General features: G+C 58.0%; 1 protein-coding gene and 1 long non-coding RNA gene across 2 annotated transcripts in view; one reads left to right on the plus strand and one right to left on the minus strand.

Moving 5' to 3' along the window:
* SGSM2 (small G protein signaling modulator 2) overlaps positions 1-18,705 on the plus strand; it is a 47,261-nt gene extending 28,556 nt beyond the window's left edge. Inside the window, 21 exon segments of the mRNA XM_017866972.1 lie at positions 392-459; positions 558-703; positions 1,030-1,164; positions 1,647-1,771; positions 2,180-2,247; positions 2,480-2,640; positions 2,799-2,925; positions 4,868-5,002; positions 8,834-8,987; positions 9,764-9,828; positions 9,917-10,062; positions 10,527-10,655; positions 10,905-11,087; positions 13,069-13,455; positions 13,718-13,842; positions 14,326-14,408; positions 14,647-14,706; positions 14,709-14,755; positions 15,628-15,724; positions 16,797-16,964; positions 17,190-18,705. Coding sequence (XP_017722461.1) covers positions 392-459; positions 558-703; positions 1,030-1,164; positions 1,647-1,771; positions 2,180-2,247; positions 2,480-2,640; positions 2,799-2,925; positions 4,868-5,002; positions 8,834-8,987; positions 9,764-9,828; positions 9,917-10,062; positions 10,527-10,655; positions 10,905-11,087; positions 13,069-13,455; positions 13,718-13,842; positions 14,326-14,408; positions 14,647-14,706; positions 14,709-14,755; positions 15,628-15,724; positions 16,797-16,964; positions 17,190-17,278 — 2,698 coding nt within the window. The 3' untranslated portion in view covers positions 17,279-18,705.
* On the minus strand, positions 12,515-13,158 carry LOC108526338 (uncharacterized). The gene is made up of 2 exons (XR_001884495.1): positions 13,066-13,158; positions 12,515-12,956 (listed from the first exon to the last, which is right to left on the minus strand). It is a non-coding gene; the product is annotated as an uncharacterized LOC108526338 (long non-coding RNA).
* Positions 18,706-21,908: the final 3,203 nt, after the last annotated feature.

The raw sequence follows: 21,908 nt of genomic DNA on the forward strand, positions 1-21,908 counted from the left end.
CCCCAAGTGGCTGCCCCATCCCCAAGTGGCTGCCCCATCCCCCAAGTGGCTGCCCCGCTCCCCAAGTGGCTGCCCCATCCCACAAGTGGCTGCCCTGTTCCCCAAACAGCCCGTCCTTTGACCCGTCTCCCAACAGTCCCTCAGCCCCAGCCCTCGGGACACTTGCCTGTCCGTGACAGCCTGTAGGCAGCCCTCCATCTCCCCATCCCCTTCACTGCCCTCAGGGCATTGGCCATGCCAGGCACCTCACGAAGCCCAGTCCTTGCGGACTCTCTGTTTCTTGATGACTGATCTGAATCTGGGCTTTGTGGGGACACCCCTACCTGGTGAGGCTGACTGCCCTGGAATGAGTCCTGGAGCCTCGGCAGTCACACTGTCTGTCTCCTGGCAGCAAGTACTACGAGAAGGAGGCATTGCTGGCAGACCCTGTGTTCGGCCCGATCCTGGCCTCTCTTCTAGGTGAGCCTGAGAGCACAGGGGCCTGTGCCAGGCCCACGGTGGGTACGGGGCAGGTGCTGAGGGAGCATCGTCTGAGCTGGCTGTCTCTGTCTCCACAGTGGGACCCTGTGCCTTGGAATACACTAAGCTCAAGACAGCTGATCACTACTGGACTGACCCCTCTGCTGATGAGCTGGTCCAGAGGCACCGCATCCGGGGTCCGCCTACTCGCCAGGACTCCCCTGCAAAGCGCCCAGCCCTGGGGGTAGGTGCCCCCTCCTCACCCCTCGGGCTCATCTGGGCTATGCCCATGGGCCTGTAGGGACGGGAAACTGGCCTCTCTACAGGACAGGCCTTGGAGATGCCCCCAGATAGTGGCCACCTGAGAAGAGCCTTCACACAATAAAACTTAACAGAAATGCCAGGAGCCCATGCTGGTCCGGGCTGGAGAGCAGAGGGTGGCTGGGAGTAAACCAGGGGCAGGAAGGACCCTGGGGTCAGCTGGAGAGGGTCAGCATGGAAGCCTGAGGGTTCTCAAGCCCTGAGACCAGTTTCCCAAGACCGGAGGCTGAGCCCTGACCTTCCACACAGATCCGGAAACGGCACTCCAGCGGCAGCGCGTCGGAGGACAAGCTGGCTGCCTGCGCCCGCGAGTGTGTGGAGTCCCTGCACCAGAACTCACGGACACGGCTGCTCTATGGCAAGAACCATGTGCTGGTGCAGCCGGTAGGAAAGCTTCATCCTGCCACCCCTCCCCGTAGGTCCCAGAACCAGACAATTGGAAGCCTCTAGCCATGGCCATTCCTTTCCTGAGGAGCTTGACGAGAGAGAGCGGGGGAGAACGGCCCCCGCTTCCCAACTCCCTGTTTCACACGCCTCACGCCCAGCCTTGAGTTGGCAGGGGCAGCAATGGCAGCCAGCACGCGAGGGGAATCCACAGCGTGGGTACGGCTGGCCTGGAATGGACCTGGCATCCAGGAGGCTGGCAGGAGAGAGCCAGTGGCACCAAGCTGACCAGGGAAAGGACATGCCCAGAGCTGCTGCCTGGGTCCTGTTTTCTCGTGCTTCTGCCCAGCCCCTCGTCCAGGACCCCGTGACTAGCCCAGCTTTGCTTCCCCTCCTCCCAGTGGGAGCTCACTTTTCACAGGCCATCCCTGAGAACCTCTCAGCCCTTCATCGTCTCTGTCTTCCGGTGTCTCCCGCTGTAGAAGGAGGACATGGAGGCGGTCCCTGGCTACCTCTCCCTGCACCAGTCTGCAGAGAGCCTGACTCTGAAGTGGACCCCCAACCAGCTGATGAACGGGACTCTGGGGGACTCCGAGCTGGAAAAGAGGTGGGGGCTTTGGGACTCGCTCCCAGGAGCCAGGGCAAGGAGTGGGGTTGACCTCAGGCAGGGGGATGGAGAAACGCTACTTGCTCCAGGAGGCCAACCTCACTCTTTATCTGGATGCCAAGAATAGCAGGGAGCGGCTGCCCGGAGTGGTTCCCAAGCTCTCTAGGATGGAGCCAAGCCTGGCCATGAAGAGGTTTGTCTGAGCCAAGCTCTCAGTGGCTGAGACTGATAGCTGTCCGTGTGCTGAGCGGGCAGCACGGATCTCGGGTCATGGCTGGCTGTGTGCACTTCTTGGCTATGGTCATCCTATCTTCAGGGGAGTTTCATGGGGTGGTAGGACCAGGAAACGGAAGGAAGGAAGGATGGCAGGTCTTTGGACATAGTGACAGCAGTCTGGTTCCTTTCTAGCGTTTACTGGGACTATGCCCTGGTGGTGCCCTTCAGCCAGGTGGTGTGCATCCACTGCCACCAGCAAAGTAAGCCCGCCTTGTCCTCTCTCGGGTGGGAAGGGAGAGGCTGCCTTCTGCCAGCCGCGCACTATGCATGGGGCCTGTGAGACTCCTCGTCCTCCTCCCATCCCTGTTAATGGGGCTCCCAGGCCATGCTGTGGCCCAGCCATCTGCCTCCTACCCAGCTTGGGGGCGCTGGCCAGCAGGCTGTGAGAGCCGACGAGAGGGCCTCAGCCCCACTCTCCGCATTCACCCCCAGAGAGCGGCGGCACGCTTGTGCTGGTGAGCCAGGATGGCATCCAGAGGCCGCCGCTGCATTTCCCGCAGGGAGGACACCTGCTGTCCTTTCTGTCCTGTCTGGAGAATGGGCTGCTGCCTCGAGGACAGCTGGAGCCCCCGCTGTGGACCCAGCAGGGGAAGGTAACTTGGGTGGGAGGCTTTGGGGGAAGGGCTGTGTGTGGGGGTTCTCTGCCCGCCTTCCCTCCTTCCCCACGTGGAGTTCTTAGGAGCAGCCTTGTGTGGAATCCTGGATGAGACTCTACCCTAGACAGCCCGACCACCTACCCCTCCTTCCACAGGGGAAGGTGTTCCCCAAGCTACGGAAACGAAGCAGCATACGCTCCGTGGATATGGAGGAGATGGGCACGGGGCGGGCCACCGACTATGTGTTCCGGATCATCTACCCCGGCCACAGGCATGAGCACAGTGAGTGTCCCGAGCTTCATCCCTGGGGAGGAGAGGAAGATGCTCGGGGAGGCAGGGAGCGCAGCGTCACCCAGGAGGGCAGCAGGCAGGGCCCACCAACCAGGCCAGGTTAACACTGGAGGCTCATCGCCTAGCCTCTCAGCTGGACCTTGTACCCACAGATACTGCCTTTGAAAAGGCGTGTCTCTTCTACCTAGCCCCCTCCCCACTTCTCCACCCCAGGACTCTCAGCTCGGCAGACCTAGGCGGCACTACACAAGACTCTTAGTTATCCTTTTGGACCCTGTCCAGGGGTAAAATACGTGGAGAAACTAGAAGTAGAAGGTGGGGAACCCTCCATTGCTCTTCACCTGCTCCCCGACCCCCAGAAGACAGCCTGGGTATGGGACCAGCGCTCCTTTTTTGTTTTTTTTTTTGAAACAGAGTCTCACTCTGTCGCCCAGGCTGGAGTGCAATGGCGCGATCTCAGCTCACTGCAATCTCTGCCTCCCGGGTTCAAGCAATCCTCATACCTCAGCCCTCCGAGTTGCTGGGATTACAGGTGCCTGCCACCACACCCGGCTAATTTTTGTATTTTTAGTAGAGACGGGGTTTCACCATATTGGCCAGGCTGGTCTCAAACTCCTGACCTTGTGATCCGCCCACCTCAGCCTCCCAAAGTGCTGGGATGACAGGCGTGAGCCACTGCGCCCAGCCCGGCGCTTCTTTTTGGATGGTGAAAATTGTCCACTGACTCCCCTAGAGCCAGAGCCCTCCTCAAACCAACTACTGATGAGCGTTAGCTGAAGTAGCAGGTTGCATCAGAGACAAACTGGGGGCTGCCTGGGGCCTTTAGGGACTGGCAGGTAGAAAGGTGGCTTGGCCCTTGTGGGTCCTGCCCCACCCTGAACACACACCCCTGGGGTCAAGGGGGTCCATCTGTCTATGTGCATCTACCAACACCCAAGTTCCCTTTCTGGTCAGAGTGCTGCTGCTACCCCTAGGTTTCTGTGGGCCAGACTTGCTTTTCTTACAAGTCGCAGAATTTCTTAAGGTCGCGGAATTTGCCAGCCCAGAGCGTTTATTGCCAACAAGAACACCCGCTCCCTACATTTCCTAACTTGTGCCAAAAAGTTGTCAACAAGTTGTGTCTGTATTAGGGACCAGACTGCCCAGACTGCACACTCAGCCGCAGCACAGACAGCGCCCCCAGGCTCAGAGGGCACACAGCACGGGGATGTCCCCGCTCCCAGATGTACCTGACAAGGAGACACATCTTTGGCCAGAATGTGTTTCCACACTCGGTGCTTAATCTCAGGCTGTTGCTTGGTTTAGCTGCTCCAGTCTCTGGCTCCCCTCTTCGATCTTTACCATTTCCCAGTCCTGGTCACTTCACTTCAAGGACCGTCTCCCCAAGGGCAAGCCAGGGCACCAAGAGGCTGAAACTCCACCCAGCGACACCAGCTCCTTGAGGACAGCTCTGGGGACACCCTTTCCTTTTCCTGGGAGGGAAGAAAGTGGAATTTATAGTCTGGAAAAGGGGATTTGGAGTGATCTTCAGATTTGGTCCAGCCTGAGAGGAGCTAGAGAATGATCAGGACCCATCTGCCAGCCGTCATGCCCAGCCTGTGCGAGGGCCGATGGCCTCCTGGGCTGCCAGCCCGTTCCAAACAGTCCCGGTCGTCTTTCACATCCCCCCACCTCCGTTCTCTCTCTTCTGTTCTTCCTAGAGAGGCTGCCTCCGAAGAGTGAGGCTCTGCAGCTGCCCCAGCCCCTCGCCGCCTCCCACACTGTCCCAGGAAAATCATCCAAAGAGCTTTCTGGTCCCCTCCCTTCCCCTCTTCTGTGCCCTGCAGAATCACAATGACCCCGGCCTCCATTCCACTCCCCTTAAGGAGGGAGTCCGTCCTGCCCAGGGAGGAGGGTCCTCACGCCTCTGCCTCTTGCTGTTCTCTTTGAGCAGTCACTATTAACTACCACCACCTAGCGGCCAGCCGCGCGGCCTCGGTGGACGATGATGAGGAAGAGGAGGATAAACTGCACGCAATGCTCTCAATGATCTGCTCGCGGAACCTCACAGCTCCCAATCCGATGAAAGGTTTTTATCCCTCCCTCTCCCTGACCCACCTCATCCCCACCCTCCCTCCCGGGCCCACCTGCCACCCACCACAGGGGCGTGAACGGCAGTGTTGGCATTAGGGGACTTGCACCTGGGGCAGATCCCTCCCATCAGGGGGCAGATCAGGGAGGGCAGAAGGAGGCCAGACAGGTGCTGGCAAGTAAAGGGCCTGGCCCAGGGCAGGTGGCTCCAGGCTGCGAGGAGGGCGCTTCGTGCCTGAGAAGGAAGAGGATTTGCTAATAAGAAGGTCTGATTATCTGATTGCCTCCTGGGCACCCTGAGTGGCTCTCTGAGCCCATTCCTCCTCCAGGGGTCAGGCTGGCAAATTCCCACTCTTTCTGCTAATTGGGAAGACCAGCCTCTGGGCCTGGTGCCTCTGACTCCTGACTTAACAGAAATAGGACGGAGGCACCGGGTCCTTCCTGGGGCAGGGGCAGCAGCTTTGGGTCAGGCAAGGGGTTGAGGGCTGCCATGGGAAGGACCCCAGGGCTCAGTTTCCCCGGAGGCCTGAGGACCCCAGCAGGCAGGGCCTGGTGCTTTGGCATGAAATCTAGAAATAGCTGCAGCCTGGTGTCCAGGAAGGGGCCAGGCTCAGGGCCTGGCAACATGAACTCCCGCCCCAGATATGCCCCTGGTTCACTGTACGGTTTTGAGCAGGTTCCTCACTCTCCCAGAGCTCCGTCTCTTCACCTGGACCAGGGATATAAGACAGCTGTGTTCCTGCCCTCAGGAACCTCAGGGTCCATGAACGGAGAGGTCCCTTTTGTTGGAGGTGATAGCGTGGTACCCTCAGCCTCTCAGGGTTCCTCTGCCTACCACCCATCTTTCCCAGCACAGAGCTGGCTTGGTACAGAGGGAGCCCTACTCTTTTCAGCAAGCAATCAGCCAGGCAACCTCTGAGGACTGCGCTGGGTGCTCCAGGAAGGGGCGGGTAGGAAGAGGCTGAAGCCAGTTCTCCCAGAGACGAGGGGAGCGTCCCCATCCCCACCCATTCCCAGGCCACACAACCAATTGCTTCTCCCTTTCCCTGCCCCTGCAGAGGATGCCCTCAGAATATGTCACACTCCCCTTAGGTTTCCACAAAGTTCTGCCGGGAAGCCCAGTTCCTTAGCCGGCCACTAAGCCAGTAATAGTCTCCGGGCAGGCAGAGCGGCCTGGTCTGTGTTAGAACACACCCAGCACACCCTCCACACACACTGCCAGCTGCCCTCCTACTGCCAGGCGCCTGCTCTCTTGCCCACCCTCCCTCCCAGCCCTTCTAATATGAGCCTGTAGGCCAGGCCTAGGTGGGAACATCCCGCTTCTGATGTTTATTGCCTGCACACACCCCTGCCATCTGGTTCCTTGCAAACCTGGACTTGGGGCTGTTGCCTATTTACAGTGGACTGACTGAGCAGTGTGGGAAGGTTGAGCTCTGAGGGCACCCACAGAGCTACTTCTTCCCCCACGAACTGGTAGTCAGGCTAGAGACTGGAGGGTCCTAGCAGAGCCCTTGACAGACTCGGTGATAGAAAGCCTATCCCTGACTAGTCTCAGGGTTGAGGCCTCCAGGATCAGAGAAACTTCCAGGCCCACTTCCAGGGGTCCAGAGGCCTCAGGGCTCACCTGTGTATCCTCTCAAGAACTCAGGGGCTAGGCCAACCCAGTGTGGAACTTCTGGGCCCCTAATACTTGGGAAAGGAGAGGAGGCGTAAGAGCAGAATCAGCAGGCGGCTGGGGAGAGGGCTGGGGAATGGGGGCCCCCCACCTGCACTCCAGTCCATAATGACAACACTGTTGAGTCCGTTCTGCCAGCTGTTGCTTTTCAGGCCTGCAACATGCTTGACTTGTGCATGTGAATCAGTGGCGGGGTGTCCAGATTTCCTCTCCCTCCCTCTTCCTCTCCCCTTCCTTTTCCTGCTGCCTCCCCACAGAGCAGAGATGCTATTCACTCTAATTCTGCTCCAGGCCACGCACCTTTCACTCGGAGTCTTAGGGGCTGTGGGGTTCACCACACTGTTTTCATGCTTTACACTTTCCTCATGCTCAGAGGAGAGGGTCAGAGTCAAAGCCGACCCAGCAGACCCCCCAGTCCAGCCTGCGCCCTCACTCAGTCACGCCATAGCCCCAGCTGTCTGCACTGGGCTCGTTCAGAGACACAGTGTTCGAATGTGGCTGGTTCAGCTCCTTCCTGGAGGATTAAGGTGAAGAGCATTGACCCAGGAGACATGCCTTGGCTGGGCCTCCTTTCTGGGCATGAGCTTGGTTCCCTTTGCCCACCCCCGCCCTCGCCCCTGTTGCCCTCCCTGCCTGCCCGCCTGTTGCCTGCTGCCTGCCTGGCTGGGCCTCTTCCCACCCCGGCTCCTCCCGGGACTGTCCTCTTCTCTCCTTCCTCCTGCAGGGGCCTGAGCTGGGCTCCTGCTCTACTGCACCTGCACCCTCTCCTTCTTCCCAGAGTCTCAGGCATGGCTTGCAACGCCCTCACTCCCAGAGCCGCAGCCCCTCCTCCCACGTGTGTTCCCTTAATTTGCCTCCTGGTGGAGCTGAAGTGCCAGATACCTGCAAAACTCACGGCTGTGGGTCTGGGAAGAGCGCCCTGGCCAAGGCAGGGCAACCACTGAGGGAACTGAAAGGGGCTCAGCTCAGCCCTCCCCACCAAGGCACACCCAGAGCTGGAGTCCAGCTCCCACCAAAGCCAGGCCCACGCCTGTAGCAGGCCACGGTGGGCCCCAGCCCAGGCTGAGCCAGCCAAGCAAACCGCTGCCAACAGGACCCCCTCAGCACACACGGCTCTCCGTCCCTGTTCTTCCGAACTCTTCTCCACTCTCTCCCTCCCTCCTGGCATCACCCCCAGTGCTTCCACTTCCTCTCTCACTTGCCTTCATCTCTGTGGCTCACTGGACCTGCCAGAGTCCCCCTTAAGCAGTACCCTGCCCCACTTGGACCCTGGAAGCTCTCAAGGGTCTTGAGTTCTGATTCAGACCACCTGGGCTGGCTGAGCAGGCCCTGTCTGCTGGCAGCATAGCTGTGTCCAAGGAGTCATCTTCTGAGGCTGCAACTGGGCCTGTTCTTCTCTGTCACATTGGATGGTGGGTCTCTGTGCCCACCACCACCCCCACTCCCGCAGTGGCCTCGTAGCCCTGGGACCTGTGGCTTCCATCCAATTCGCTGGTATTTTCGGGAGGCCGCCATGCTAAGAGCTCTCAGGCTAGGCAGGGATGGAGTAGAACTCAGAAAGGGCCCGTGGGAGCTGGCAGCAGGGGTGCCTGGCCTAGGCACGGGGCACTGCTCACCCGTAGCCACTGGCCACCAGATCTAGACTCCCCTAGAAAAGTCAGGCCTACGGGCAGGTGACTCAGATTCCTCAGGGGCTTTAAACAGTGGGGACTCCCTGGACACCTTGAGCATCTCAGAGTTTGCCAAGAGGACCAAGCTGAATCCTTGAAGGCTAAGCTAGCTGGTGGCACTTTGGGGAGCTCAGGTCTTTGTTCCTTCTCTTTCTTTCCCTTCCCTCTAGAAAAGCAAGGGCTTGCTGGTCGCAAGATAGAGCTATAGGCACAATCACCCAAGACTCAGTCCAAGTATTTTTCCACATGCAGAATGACGCCTTGCTGCCCCTCTCCAGGCTTGCTGGAGGCTAGGAATTGTCAGGCGCCCTCTCTCCTTACCGTCTCCATCTCTGGGCTCTGGACCAGGCAGTCCCCACCTCTGTGCTTTTCCACCCATGGGTGACTTGATTCTGCAGCTCTGGGCACAGAGGTGGGCATGCTGCAGGGTGCCTGGGAGAGAAGGCTTCTCAGGCCCTGACCATGCCATCCTTCCTCCCCTCAGATGCTGGTGACATGATCGAGATGCAGGGCTTTGGGCCCGGCCTGCCAGCCTGGCACCTGGAGCCCCTGTGCAGTCAGGGCTCCTCCTGCCTCTCCTGCTCCTCCAGCAGCTCCCCACATGCAACCCCCAGCCACTGTAGCTGCATCCCCGACCGGTGAGTGGGCAGCGCTCGGCTCCAGCTTCCTGTTAGCGTGTCCGGCCACATGTGCGTCCATCTTTCCTTAAAGGCCGTGTCACTTGCGCGACAGGGTGGCCTCTAGAGTGGGACAGACCTGGGTTCAAATTTCACTTTTGCTACCCACATGACTTGCAAGTTACGGAATTACCGTGAGCCTCGACATGTCTGAACCTCAGTTTCCTCATCTGTAAAATGGGGATGATGCCACTTGCTGCCTACGGTACTTGTGAGGACGGAATGAGAGAGAACCCCAGCGACTGTCCAGAGTTGTGCCCAGCACATCGTCGGCTCAGTCCTCATGAGCTCCCCTTCCCGATGTGCACAGAGACCCTGCTGACAGGCTGTCCACCTGAGGACACTCAGCAGCCACCTGCCGTGTGCCAGGGCAGTGAGTGAATGGCTTTTATGGGAGGTGTGCTCTTTTACCTTTACTTTATCTTTTGTTTATTAATCTTGATGACCGTCCGGTGCCTCTCTCCATTTTTCACATGAGGAAACGAAGATTCACACAGGTGAAGTTCATTCACCAAGATCCCCAGGTGGTTGGGGGCCAGGCGGGGGCCCCACAGCAGCTCTATCCGGGGTGGCAGGCAGGGACAGGGCGCCCACTGACAGCCTCTGGGCTGCGGCTCCTCCTCCTCGCACCCTCCCCAGTGCCTTACCTGCCCCCCAGGACAGAACCTCCTCCCTTCTCTCTCTCCTCCCACCAGAGGGGCCGTGGCCCCTCCCCGCTGAGCCGATTGTTCCCACAGGTTGCCGCTCAGGCTACTGTGTGAGAGCATGAAGAGGCAGATCGTGTCCCGGGCCTTCTACGGCTGTGAGTATGGGGTGCGCTGGGCTGTGGCGGGCTGGGGGCGGGTGACCCTGGGTCCCAGCCCCCCGCTGCCCACTGCTGCCCACTGCAGGGCTGGCACACTGCCGCCACCTGTCCACGGTGCGGACCCATCTGTCAGCGCTGGTGCACCATAGCATTATTCCACCTGACCGGCCCCCGGGGGCCTCCGCAGGCCTCACCAAGGACACGTGGAGCAAGTATCAGAAGGACAAAAAGGTGCCAACCCTGGGGTTCCAGGGCCACAGGGCGAGGGGCTGGGGCGGGCAGGAGTGAGGGCTTCGGGGTAAAATGTGGCAGTGGGCACGGCTGACAGGCCAGGGCCGATGCCACAGAGTGACGGGGGTCCTGGCAGAATCTCTTGCATCTGGGCATGGGGCTGACACAGGAAGGGGGCTAGACTGGGAAGCTGTCCTGCGTCCACATCGCCCTGTGGTCCTGGATAAAGCTCGGCCTCTCTCCGGGCGCCATGTCCTGCCCCATAAGGAAGGAGAGCAGAACGAGATCTCACCCCGCTGGGAGCCGGGGCACGGGAGGGTGTGGCCACCCCAAAGCAGGCTTTGCCTGAGCTTCAGCAGTCACTAGAGGCCCCGGCCCAGCCCATTCTCTGTGGGATGCGGCTCCCCGAGCTGGGCCACAGTGACCGTGGAGGCTGCACGGTCTTGACTGCCCGGGTCCCTTAGAACTACAAAGAGCTGGAGCTGCTGCGGCAAGTGTACTACGGAGGCATAGAGCACGAGATCCGCAAGGACGTCTGGCCCTTTCTGCTTGGCCACTACACGTTCGGCATGAGCAAGAAGGAGATGGAGCAGGTAAGAGGAGCCTGTTCCCATGGGGCTGGTGAGATGGGGAGCTGGGCCAGGGGACGCCAGGGAGGGGACCTTGGAAGCCTCAGCCCCTTCCCAGCCAGAAAGAAGCATGGCAGGGCAGCTCGACCGCCCTTACCCTGAGGCCCGTCTTGAGTCTGAGACTCAGGACCCAAGGTCCAGTGCAGGCCCAGCTCCTGAAGGGGAGGGCCTGGTGCACGCTTCCCCCATGGTCGTGGTGTGGTGTGAGTACAGGTGGATGCAGTGGTGGCAGCAAGGTACCAGCAGGTGTTGGCAGAGTGGAAGGCCTGCGAGGTGGTGGTGAGGCAGCGGGAGCGGGAGGCCCACCCAGCCACACGCACCAAGTTCTCCTCGGGCAGCAGCATCGACAGCCACGTGCAGCGCCTCATCCACCGAGACTCCACCATCAGCAACGATGTGAGCCACACGGGACCTGGAGGGTTGGGGATCTTGGGGGCCACCCGCGTTTTATGCACAGTGATCCTGAGCACCAGCCTGACCTCTGGGAACTAGTGGGGCCCTGCGAGAAAGGCCTAATGTGCCTGTGTCTCATTTTCTCCAACTGGAAATGGCTAACTGTGCCTCTACCACCTATTTCTCTGGGTATTGTAGGAATAAAGTGAGAGCGTGCATTGTGCTCAGTTTTAGCCAACTAGAGGGAAAGATGGACTTACTGGGATTTAGGGACGCCCTCCTCCTTGTAGAAAGACCTCAAAGCTGGCAACAGGCAGTGCTGGGCTCTAGTCCCAGATCCACTACTGACAAGATGAATGTTTCTGGGCAAGAACTTCCCGTCTCTGGGCCTCAGTTTCCCCTCTCCACCCACATCCTCTGACTGTAGAGGCTTCCTGAGAGCTGTGGGCCTGAGAACAGGGGAGCCCGCAGAGCAGCCCCATTGGTGTTGACTGGCGAGATCCTTCCTCCCATGTTGTTGCCTGTCACTGCACAGGACTATGCCAGGCTCACTCAGAGCATGAGAGAGTAGCTCTTTCCGGCGTCACTCCTGCCTTTCCAACAGCAAGTTCTCAACCGTGACTGCCTGGCCCAGCGAACACGGATAAGTTGCATTTTTAAGGACACTTTCATTAACTTTTTTCTTTAAAATTGCCTCTTTATTGTGTATTCTTGTTACTTTACTAAATCCTTACTAACATTAACAGAAAATGTAAGGTGAAGGAAGTTAAATCTAACTGGCTGGGTGTGGTGGCTCATGCCTATAATTGCAACACTTTGGGAGGCAGAGGTTGGAGGACGGCTTGAGTTCAAGAGTTCAAGACCAGCCTGGGCAACATGGTGAAACCCTGTCTTTACAACAAATGCAAAAATTAGCCGCATGTGTTGGGGTGCACCTGTGGTCCCAGCTACTTGGGAGGCTGAGGTGGGTGGACCCCTTGAGCCGTGGAGGTTGAGGCTGCAGTGAGCCGTGATCCCACCACTGCACTCTAGCCTGGGCCATGGAGTGAGACCCTGCCTCAGAAAGAAAGAAAGAGAGAGAGAGAGAGAGAGCTAACAAGGCACATTCTCATTTCCCACATGCTTTGTTCTTAATCCCCTATTCAGGAACACATTCTCCCTCTCTCTGGCTTTGGGTTTTGTAAAAATCTTAGTCTGTGCCAGTGCCCGGCTGCTGAGCTCATGGACAGCAGTAGCCTTCCTCACTGGCATATTCGGTTGCCACAGAACTGTGGCCCTTACCCAGCACTTCATGCTTCCTGCCCAAAGTAGAAACTGCTTTTACCGTCGCTTTCCCTACGTGGTCAACATAGAGAAAGAAAAATCCCAAAGAGTCTCCGTGCGTCTCTTCTCTTCCCCGTGCCTTGTCCACAGTGGTGGACTGTGTCTAGTTGGTAGAATGTTTGCTTTTCCTTCTTACGTCTCCCCACCTTGCCTGAGGGCTAATGGAGCTGACTGGGTACTTGCCACAGAATGCTCCTGTCTTGTCCTGCTGAACATGCAATACTGAAAATAAGGAAAAACTTGTTTTTCCTAAAAGCTTTAGCCTTCTCTCCACCCAGGGTGTCCTGGCAGCCACACCAAAACACTAAGGCCATTCTCCTGTTCTCATGACTTTAGGCGTTTCGAGCACGAGACTTAGTTCAAACTGGCCATTGAGCGTTCAGCCCTCTGGCTCCCTCTCTTCCCTTCAGTAGCCACAGGAAGACCTGGAGCTGTTCCGTCAAGCAGGGCTGAAGGCGGTGTCTTCATGTTTGGCCAGAGGCTGCTCTCCGCCTGGCCGGCTGGGTCGGAAGCTGGCTTGGTGCTCCGTGGCGGCGACCGTGTTGGGGGCTGTGGTGGGAGAGGGGGTGTGAAGAGTTTTGCATTCCAGCTCCCTTCTGGCCGAGGAGGCTGCGGGAAGGTGCTAGAGTGAAGGTGGAGCCGCCCTGTGTTCACCCACCAGGTGTTTATCTCTGTGGATGAACTGGAGCCCCCGGGGCCCCAGGACCCTGAAGATTCCAGACCAAAGCCTGAGCAGGAAGCAGGAGCCGGGACGCCGGGCACCGCCGCGGTGGAGCAGCAGCATTCCGTGGAGTTCGACTCTCCAGACTCAGGACTGCCCTCCTCTCGCAATTACTCCGTGGCCTCGGGCATCCAGTCAAGCCTAGATGAGGGGCAGAGCGTAGGCTTCGAAGAGGAGGACGGCGGCGGGGAGGAAGGCCCCAGTGGGCCCGGCCCTGCAGCTCACACTTTCACGGAGCCCCAGGATCCCAGCCAGGAGAAGCCTCCTCAGGCCGGAGAACTGGAGGCGGGGGAGGAGCTTGCAGCTGTGTGTGCAGCTGCCTACACTGTGCGTACATGCTCCCCAGGCACTGTTCCCAGCCGCCCCAGCGGCCCTCCTGACATCCCAGAGCTGAGGAAGGGCTGGCGGGGTGGAAGGCGGGGTGCCCTGACTGCCCTAGAAGGGAGTTCTGAGCCCATTTCTCAGCATCCCCAGGGGACTCGTTCTGGTCTCGGGGTTCCCTGTTTTGCTGCATTTCTTGGGGCACATTCTGCCCCCAGCCTGGGAAGGGCTGCCCGGTCTCATGCCTGAGGGCCCTCCACTCTTCCAGATAGAATTACTGGACACTGTGGCCTTAAACCTGCACCGCATAGACAAGGATGTGCAGAGATGTGACCGCAACTACTGGTACTTCACGCCCCCCAACCTTGAGAGGCTCAGAGACGTCATGTGCAGGTGCCTTGTGGGGCGGGGCTCAGGGTGCCAGGCGAGACCCTGCCCCCGCACTCTGGCTCCCGCCAGTTACTCTGAAAGATGGGGTCGGGAAGGTGCCCTGCTCCTCCCTCCTGCTCCTGAGTCACACTTGGCGCCCCTGCCTGGAGAGCTTCTTCCCTGCAGCACCCCTTCCCCGCCCCTCTTCATTCTTAGAGGTCACCAGACCTCCACTTCAGCTGCACTTCTTCAGGAAGCTGCCCCTCGCCCCGCCCCCGCGCCCCACCTACCAAGCATGAAGGCCTTGTCTCTCCCTAAGTCCTGAGTGCCTTGGGGGGGCCCGTGGGTTGTTCCCCATTGTCTCCCTGTGGGGGGTGCACAGTACATGGCTTAGGGTCGGGGAAAGGCTGACTTCCGGGCGGCAGGTGGCTCTGGAGGCCTTTTCCCCAGAGATCCCGAGGAAGGGAAGAATGGGGCACAGCCACAGTGACTGCCCCTGCCTTTCAGCTACGTGTGGGAGCACCTGGACGTGGGCTATGTGCAGGGCATGTGCGATCTGCTGGCCCCTCTCCTGGTCACCCTCGACAACGGTGAGGGATGGGGGATGAGCACCTCTCCTGGTCACCCTAGACAACAGTGAGGGATGGGGGACGTGGGACTGGGCACCTCTCCTGGTCCCCCTCAACAACGGTGAGGGATGGGACTTGGGACTAGGCTGCAGAAGCTGGAAAAAGGACGAGAGGGTGGCCAGGTCTGGAAGAGCAGGAATGGGAGCCAGCCCTATCCCGAGTCTCCTGCCCTGCCAGCTTTACCCGGGTCTCCCCTCAGATCAGCTGGCCTACAGCTGCTTCAGCCACCTCATGAAGAGGATGAGCCAGAACTTCCCCAACGGGGTGCCATGGACACCCACTTCGCCAACATGCGCTCCCTCATCCAGGTGAGGCCGGTTGCCACCCATGGGCACGGGAGCAGGCAGTGCCAGGCTTGTCCATCGTCCACAGGAAGGCTAGGGAGCTTTCCAAAACATACTTGACATAGAAACTTAATTTCTTTCATTTTAAAAGACATGGTTTTGGCCGGGCTAGGCTGCTCAGGCCTGTCATCCCAGCACTTTGGGAGGCTGAGGCGGGCGGATGACGAAGTCAGGAGTTCGAAACCAGCCTGGTCAACATCGTGAAACCCCACCTCTACTAAAATACAAAATTAGCTGGGCGTTGGGGGGCGCCTGTAGTCCCAGCTACTCAGGAGGCTGAGGCAGGAGAATCGCTCGAACTGGAGAGGCGGAGGTTGCAGTGAGCCGAGATCGCGCCACTGCACTCCAGCCTGGCGACAGAGCGAGACTCTGCCTCAAAACAAAAAACCAAAACCCATGGTCTCCGTGTTAGAAATTGAGGAGTGTGTGTGAATTCTCGTGCCCATGAAAGTTCTGGCGAACAGTAGGGGTTGCTGATGACATCAGATACCCAGAAAATCATATAACCCTAAAATAAAAGCAGCCCTGAGAGATGGGTGATGAGAGGGGTAGCAGGGAGCAACCCAGCCTCCACAAGGAGATCCGAGGGGGGGAGAGTGCACCGCGGGGCACGGGGCAACAGACAGACCCACTGCCAGGTCTGGGGATCACACCACGGGGCACGGGGCGACAGACCCACTGCCAGGTCTGGGGATCGCACCGCGGGGCAGGGGCAACAGACAGACCCACTGCCAGGTCTGGGGATCGCGTGCATCCCTGCGCGTGAGCGGAGGGTGAGTGGTGGCCAGAGAGGAGAAGCATCAGCTCAGGGCTCTCCCTTTTCCCACCCACATAAGATCCTGGACTCAGAGCTGTTTGAGCTGATGCATCAGAATGGAGACTACACCCACTTCTACTTCTGTTATCGCTGGTTCCTGCTGGATTTTAAGAGGGGTAAGAAGTGGGTTGGATCATGGGGCTGAGGTTGGGGCAGTCCCCAAAGCCAACAGTTCTCAATCCTAACCAGACCTTGGAACCACCTGGGGAGCTTTAAAAAACTACCAGTATCCTGGGCCCCACCCAGCCCCAGACTTACTAACTGTGGCTGCCTGGGCCTATGTGTTCTTAAATACTCCCTGACCAGACACAGTGGCTCATGCCTATAATCCCAGCACTTTGGGAAGTCAAGATGAGAGGATTGCCTGACCCCAGGAACTTGAGACCAGCCTGGGCAACATAGCCAGACCCTCTCTTTAATTTCTAAAATAGAAAGAAAGAAATTTGGCTGGGTGCAGTGGCTCATACCTGTAACCCCAGCACTTTGGGAGGCCGAGGCAAGCAGATCACTTGAGGTCAGGGGTTCGAGGCCAGCCTGGCCAACGAAACTCCGTCTCTACTAAAATACAAAATCAGCCAGGCGTGGTGGCGGGTGCCTGTAGTGGAGGTGAGGTTACAGTGAGCTGAGATTGTACCACTGCACTCCAGCCTGGGCAACAGAGCCAGACTCTGTCTCAAAAAAAAAAGAAAAGAAAAAAGAAAAGAAAAAATTAAAAGGAAACAAAATCTCCCAAAGTGTTGCCAGGGTTGACAATTATAACTCTCATAGGTCATGGTTTGGGGAACTTTTTTCAAACCAAAGCATTCCTGAGCACCAAAATGGGAGGCCCGTGACGGAGCTGCCCGGCTGAAATGCAGGCATAAAGTCTGCAGGAACTCAGTGTGCAGAAATTACCCAAGAAAAGGACGGGGCCTTGGTATGGGGTACAGAACCCCATTCTTGAGCCAGGCTGTGTCATGGAGAGAATCCCAGGACTTTGGCTCCTGAAGCTCTGACTCCTCACCTGGCTCCATTTAGAGGCCCATGAGCAGCCAGCCAGGCCAGCCAGTGTCAGCCCCAGCCCCAGCCTCAGCCTCAGCCTCAGCCTCAGCCCCAGCCTCAGCCTCAGCCCCAGCCCCAGCCTCAATCCCAGCCTTAGCCCCAGAATGCGGCTGGGACAGGTGAGCAGCAGCCGCTTACTATCCCCAGAACTGCTGTACGAGGATGTGTTTGCTGTGTGGGAGGTGATCTGGGCAGCCAGGCACATCTCGTCGGAGCACTTTGTCCTGTTCATCGCCCTGGCCCTGGTGGAGGCCTACCGAGAGGTCATCCGCGACAACAACATGGACTTCACCGACATCATCAAGTTTTTCAACGGTACGAGCTGCTCCAGCCATCCCGGCTGCCGCAAGCAGGGGTGTGGAGGCCCCCACCTCTGCCCTGCACACAGTTGGAGGGTTCTCAGGAATTCTGGGGGCCCTTCCCCAAAGGCAGGGATGTCAAGAATCTAGCAGAGCAGATGGAAACAAAGCAAGGTAGTCAGCCACTCCCAGCCTGCTGCTTTCTCTGGGCCTCCCTACAGCTGTCCGTGTTTCCCCCCAGAACGCGCTGAGCACCACGATGCCCAGGAGATCCTGCGGCTCGCCCGGGACCTCGTCCACAAGGTGCAGCTGCTCATAGAGAACAAGTGAGCTGGGGCCAGGAGGCAGCAGCCGTACAGAGCCTGGACCTCGGGCGCCTGGGCTCCGGCAGGGAGAGGTGCAGCGGAATCACCACCCAGACCGCCCCAGCCACCAGCCGACCCCACCTCTGTTCCTGACAAAGTGACTGTGAGCCTGGGATCCGACTCCCGGCAGTGCTGACCCTGCAGGGCAAGCCAGGGGCCAGGATGCCCTCAGATCAGGGCCAGGATGGGAGCGGCCAGCCTCAGGGAGCAGCTGCCTTGGGGGACACACCTACTCTACTCCCCATGATAACGGGCTATAGTGGCCTGGGCCCTACTTAGCTGGGGTGGCAGAGGGGAGAGGCTCCGTGCTGTGTCCCGTCTGAGGGTCCCTTTGCAGCCCCAATATATTGTGTGTGCACCAGCCCCAGCTGGAGCAGCCAGAAATGCTGCCGGTTTAGGCATATGTCCTGGGTGCAGGAGGCCTGGGTCGCCTTCAGGCCGCTCCCCTGAGATTCTGGGGCAGTCAGAAGATGTGGGCCCTGGGCGGGAGCAGCCCACCTCAGCAGCACTGCCACTGCCTTTGGCCACCTGAGGTGACCCCCAGGCCTCCTGGCCCTGTACAGTGTACCTCTGTGTGTCTGTACAGCCTCACTCCTGCCACCCCACCCTCGCGTTCTGCATTAGGTACTTCTCTGAAAACCACGTGTAAGTGACGCTCTTGCCATTGGATGATCTGGAATGCGACCGGAGCACTTGCTCTGAGGAATGCCAGGGTGATTGTGTAGGGGAGCAGTCTGGTCACAGCCTCCTCTCAGGGACAGGCCTCAGTTCTGGGGCAGCCCATTATCTGTCACGGACATCTGCTGCGTCCCTGGGGCTGGGGAAGGCAGGGGATGCATGGGTGTCCCTTCTATCCCTGGTGAGAAGCAAAGCTAGCTCTGCCTTCCACATGCATCTCAGGATGCCAGGAGGCCTAGGAACCCAGAAACCCCCTTGGAGGAGCTGTGTACACGGGGCTGCCAGGAAGGGCATAGCTCCTGCCCCCAGGCCTAGGCATGCTGCTTGCTTGGCCATCCCCACTTCCTCCTCCACCCCAACACATGCAGGCTAGGCCTTGCCCTGGGACCTGGAGGCCCTGCCTGGGGCTGGGCCTGTTCACAGCCACCAAAGTCTGGCAGACTCTGTATTTGAGAAACATGACAAAGGGCCCTGCACCCTTCTGCACCCAGGACAGCCTCCCAGCCCAGCCCTGCCCCCGGGCATTGCACAGCCTGTCTGGGGGCCAGACCATCCTTGTTGTCCATGAGTCCTCGGCCTCCACCAAGCACGTGTGGCCATCGTGTGCCTGCCTTAGTAACTCCGTGGTTTTGTGAGGAGCAGAGTGTGTATGGTTTTTGCCTCAGAAACTATACTCTTCTGTGTAACAGACCAATAAACAGCGTTTGTCAACACGGACGCCTCTGGGACTAGACACTGAGAGACCACATGCCTTCTTTAAGCGCCACAGTTGGCCAGCCCCAAAAGGCGAGGACAGCAAAAAGTACTAAAGTTTCTAAGAGAGAGGTACCCCAGCCGCCAGTCTGGAGGGTGTGGGCTGGTCAGGAAGTCGGGGTGATTTGATAGCCAAACCTCAAGTACTCAGCACCCTTCAGGGGACCTCACCCCAGAGTCATGGCCCCATCTCACGATGACCAGTGGCCCCTCTAGCCTGTGGATGAGAGAAGGTCCCTGTCCCATCCCTACCCCCTGCCTGCCCTCCTGACCAGGCTGCAATGAAAAACTGGAGCTTGACTATGCCACTGCAGCCGGTGGCGACGGAGCTGCCCTGTGGGTGTGGCTCTCACCCCCTGAGCACTGTCTGAGAGGCCTGAGGGGAGTGTCAGGAGGAGTCAGACCCTGCTGAGCTATGGACAGGCCCAGCTGTAACAGGTCTCCACCTCTCTTCCTGCCCTTCCCCAACCGGAGTGCTACTGGTCCCATCGTTGATGGCTCCAGGGAGAAGACACCAGTCACCCAACATGTTTTCTGTTCTAGAGGACACTGGCTTCCTGGACGTTAGGGCCTGCTGTCCATCACTCAAAGCTAAAGCCCATGGTCCTAGCAGGCTGAACCCAGCTTTATTTTATATATATATATATATATATATATATATATATATATATGTATGTATATATATATGTGTGTATATATGTGTATATATATGTATATGTATATATGTGTATATATATGTGTATGTATATGTGTATATATATGTATATGTATATATGTGTATATGTGTATATGTATATATGTGTATATGTGTATATGTATATATGTGTATATATGTGTATATGTATATATATGTATATATATATAGAGAGAGAGAGACAGACAAAGAGTCTTGCTGTCTCTCCCAGGATGGAGTGCAATGGTATGATCATGGCTCACTGCAGCCTTGAACTCCTAGGCTCAAGCGATCCTCCCAACTCAGCCTCCCAAGTAGCTAGGGCTACAGGCGCACCACCATGGCTAATTTTTATATTCTTTTGGTAGAGGCAGAGGCTCACTGTGTTGCTCAGGCTGGTCTTGAACTCTAGCCTCAAGCAGTCCTCCCACCTTGGCCTCCCAAAGTGCTGGGATTACAGGCTTGAGCCACTGCACCTGGCCCTGAACCCAGCTTTTAGGAAAGATTACAGACTAGTTGCCAGAGCTGCCCAAAGAAACCAGTTGACGCAAAGAGCTCTGGGGCCAGGGAACTTGATGAGCCCTTCCGGGGAACACCCCCCACCCACCAGCTGACTGTTGCCTGGAGGAATCAGAATTCCCTTTGCTGCGACCACCTAAAGGGAATTTCATCTAGCCTGGGAGTAACCCAGTTCCTTCACACACTTCCATCCTGCCCTACTCCCCCAGACTACTGGACTGGGATCCTGGGACCAGAGGGAATCCCGAATCCAAAACCATGGGACAGCTGGGGGCAGGAAGAGCAAGCAGCACAGCGGGCTCTCGAAACACCATCTCGAGGAACCTTCGCACTCTGGAAAGTCAGGTCTTCCTCTTACGGAACAGGAGCTGGTAAACGGATGCACCTGGATTCATACTTGATCCTGACCACAGGCCCCTTTCTTACAAGCTTCAGCTGAGCTGTGGGTGAGGGAGAGCTTTTGAGTACAGCTTCTGCCTAAAGAGTTAGTGACAGCCCTCAGATGACAGCCAAGTCATCACTGCCAGGGGAGGGTCATTTGTGTTCCCAGTGGGCACAGGGCCTGGCACGGAGTACGCACCCAGGAAGGGTTAACCCTCACCCTACATCTTCCCTAAAGCGGCACTAGTGGGCTAATGGAAGTGACCCAGCTCTTCCGGGAGCTACCAGCAGAGGGAGCCCGCATCTCACAAGTGAAAAGGGCTGTGGGGAGGGCTGGATTCAGAACTTTCATTTTAATGTTTTAAAAATTTTTTGAGGCAGAGTCTCGCTCTGTCTCCGGGGCTGGAGTGCAGTGGCAGGATCTCGGCTCACTGCAGCCTCCGCCCCCCCGGTTCAAATGATTCTCCTGCCTCAGCCTCCTGAGTAGCTGGCACTACGGCACCACCACGCCCGGCTCATTTTTGTATTTGTAGTAGAGACGGGGTTTCGCCATGTTGGCCAGACTGGCCTCGAACTCCTGACCTCAGGTGATCCACCCACCTCAGCCTCTCAAAGTGCTGGGATTACAGGCGTGAGCCACTGCGCCCGGCCTGAACTTTTTGAAGTCATCCCTTCTCTTTCAGAGAACAGGATCCAAGACACCACTCCCTTCCTCAAGGGTAACCCCTACCCACCCCACCTCAGGAAGAGATGCAGAGTCTGTCTCCCCTGCGGGGACTGGGAGTCAGACAGGTACTGTCAGGGTGGAAATGAGAAACTGGGTCCGCTCAGCCAGCCTGGTCTCCAGCAAGGCCCAGCTAGTGGCTCCCTGACCTCACTTCCCACACCACCACCTCCCAAGTCAGCCTGCCCAGGGAGAGAGGACAGCCGCAGGGACAAGGGGCTCCCAGGCCGGCTGAGAACATGGCTCTTTGGCCCCTGATCTCCAGCCTCTTCCCGGTGTTCCTTTCCCTTAGAGGACAGCTTTATGGACTCTCCGACTGACCTGTCATAACCACACCCCAAGCAGCAGCTTCTCAGGAAGCTCTCACCCTCCGTGCCCAGATCCTGGGGCAACTCCCCTGTACCTTTTTTTATCGGATCCGAGTCTAGGACTGGCCCCGGGTGCCACAAAGGGTGGCAGATGCTGGGTGAGAACTCTGTACCCAGTGGAGAGGTCTGACTGCAGCTCCAGCGAAGTCTCCAGCTAGCCGTGTGGCCTCAACAAGTCACTGGGCCACCTCAATCCTGTTTCCTTATCTGCCAAAATGGGGCTAAGTCTTGCTTATTTACTTCACTTGGCTGTTGAAAGATGAAACAAGATAATACTTATAAAATGGTCTGAGGAAATACGAAACTGCAGAAGTTTCAGACCGACCAGAACTGGCATTTTCAGAGCGGCGGAGGCACCGGGTCAGAGCTGCTTGAGGACTCTGCTGGGCAGACAGGGTTGAGACAGGTGATCTCGCCGCTCCTGCCGCATGCTTCCCTACAGGCCTCTGCCTCCTTTTGCAATAAAATGACCCAGATGCTGCAGGCTGGCAGCTCCGTC

This window comes from Rhinopithecus bieti, unplaced genomic scaffold (assembly GCF_001698545.2).
Source record: "Rhinopithecus bieti isolate Rb0 unplaced genomic scaffold, ASM169854v2 scaffold_22, whole genome shotgun sequence".
Classification (NCBI taxonomy): domain Eukaryota; kingdom Metazoa; phylum Chordata; class Mammalia; order Primates; family Cercopithecidae; genus Rhinopithecus; species Rhinopithecus bieti.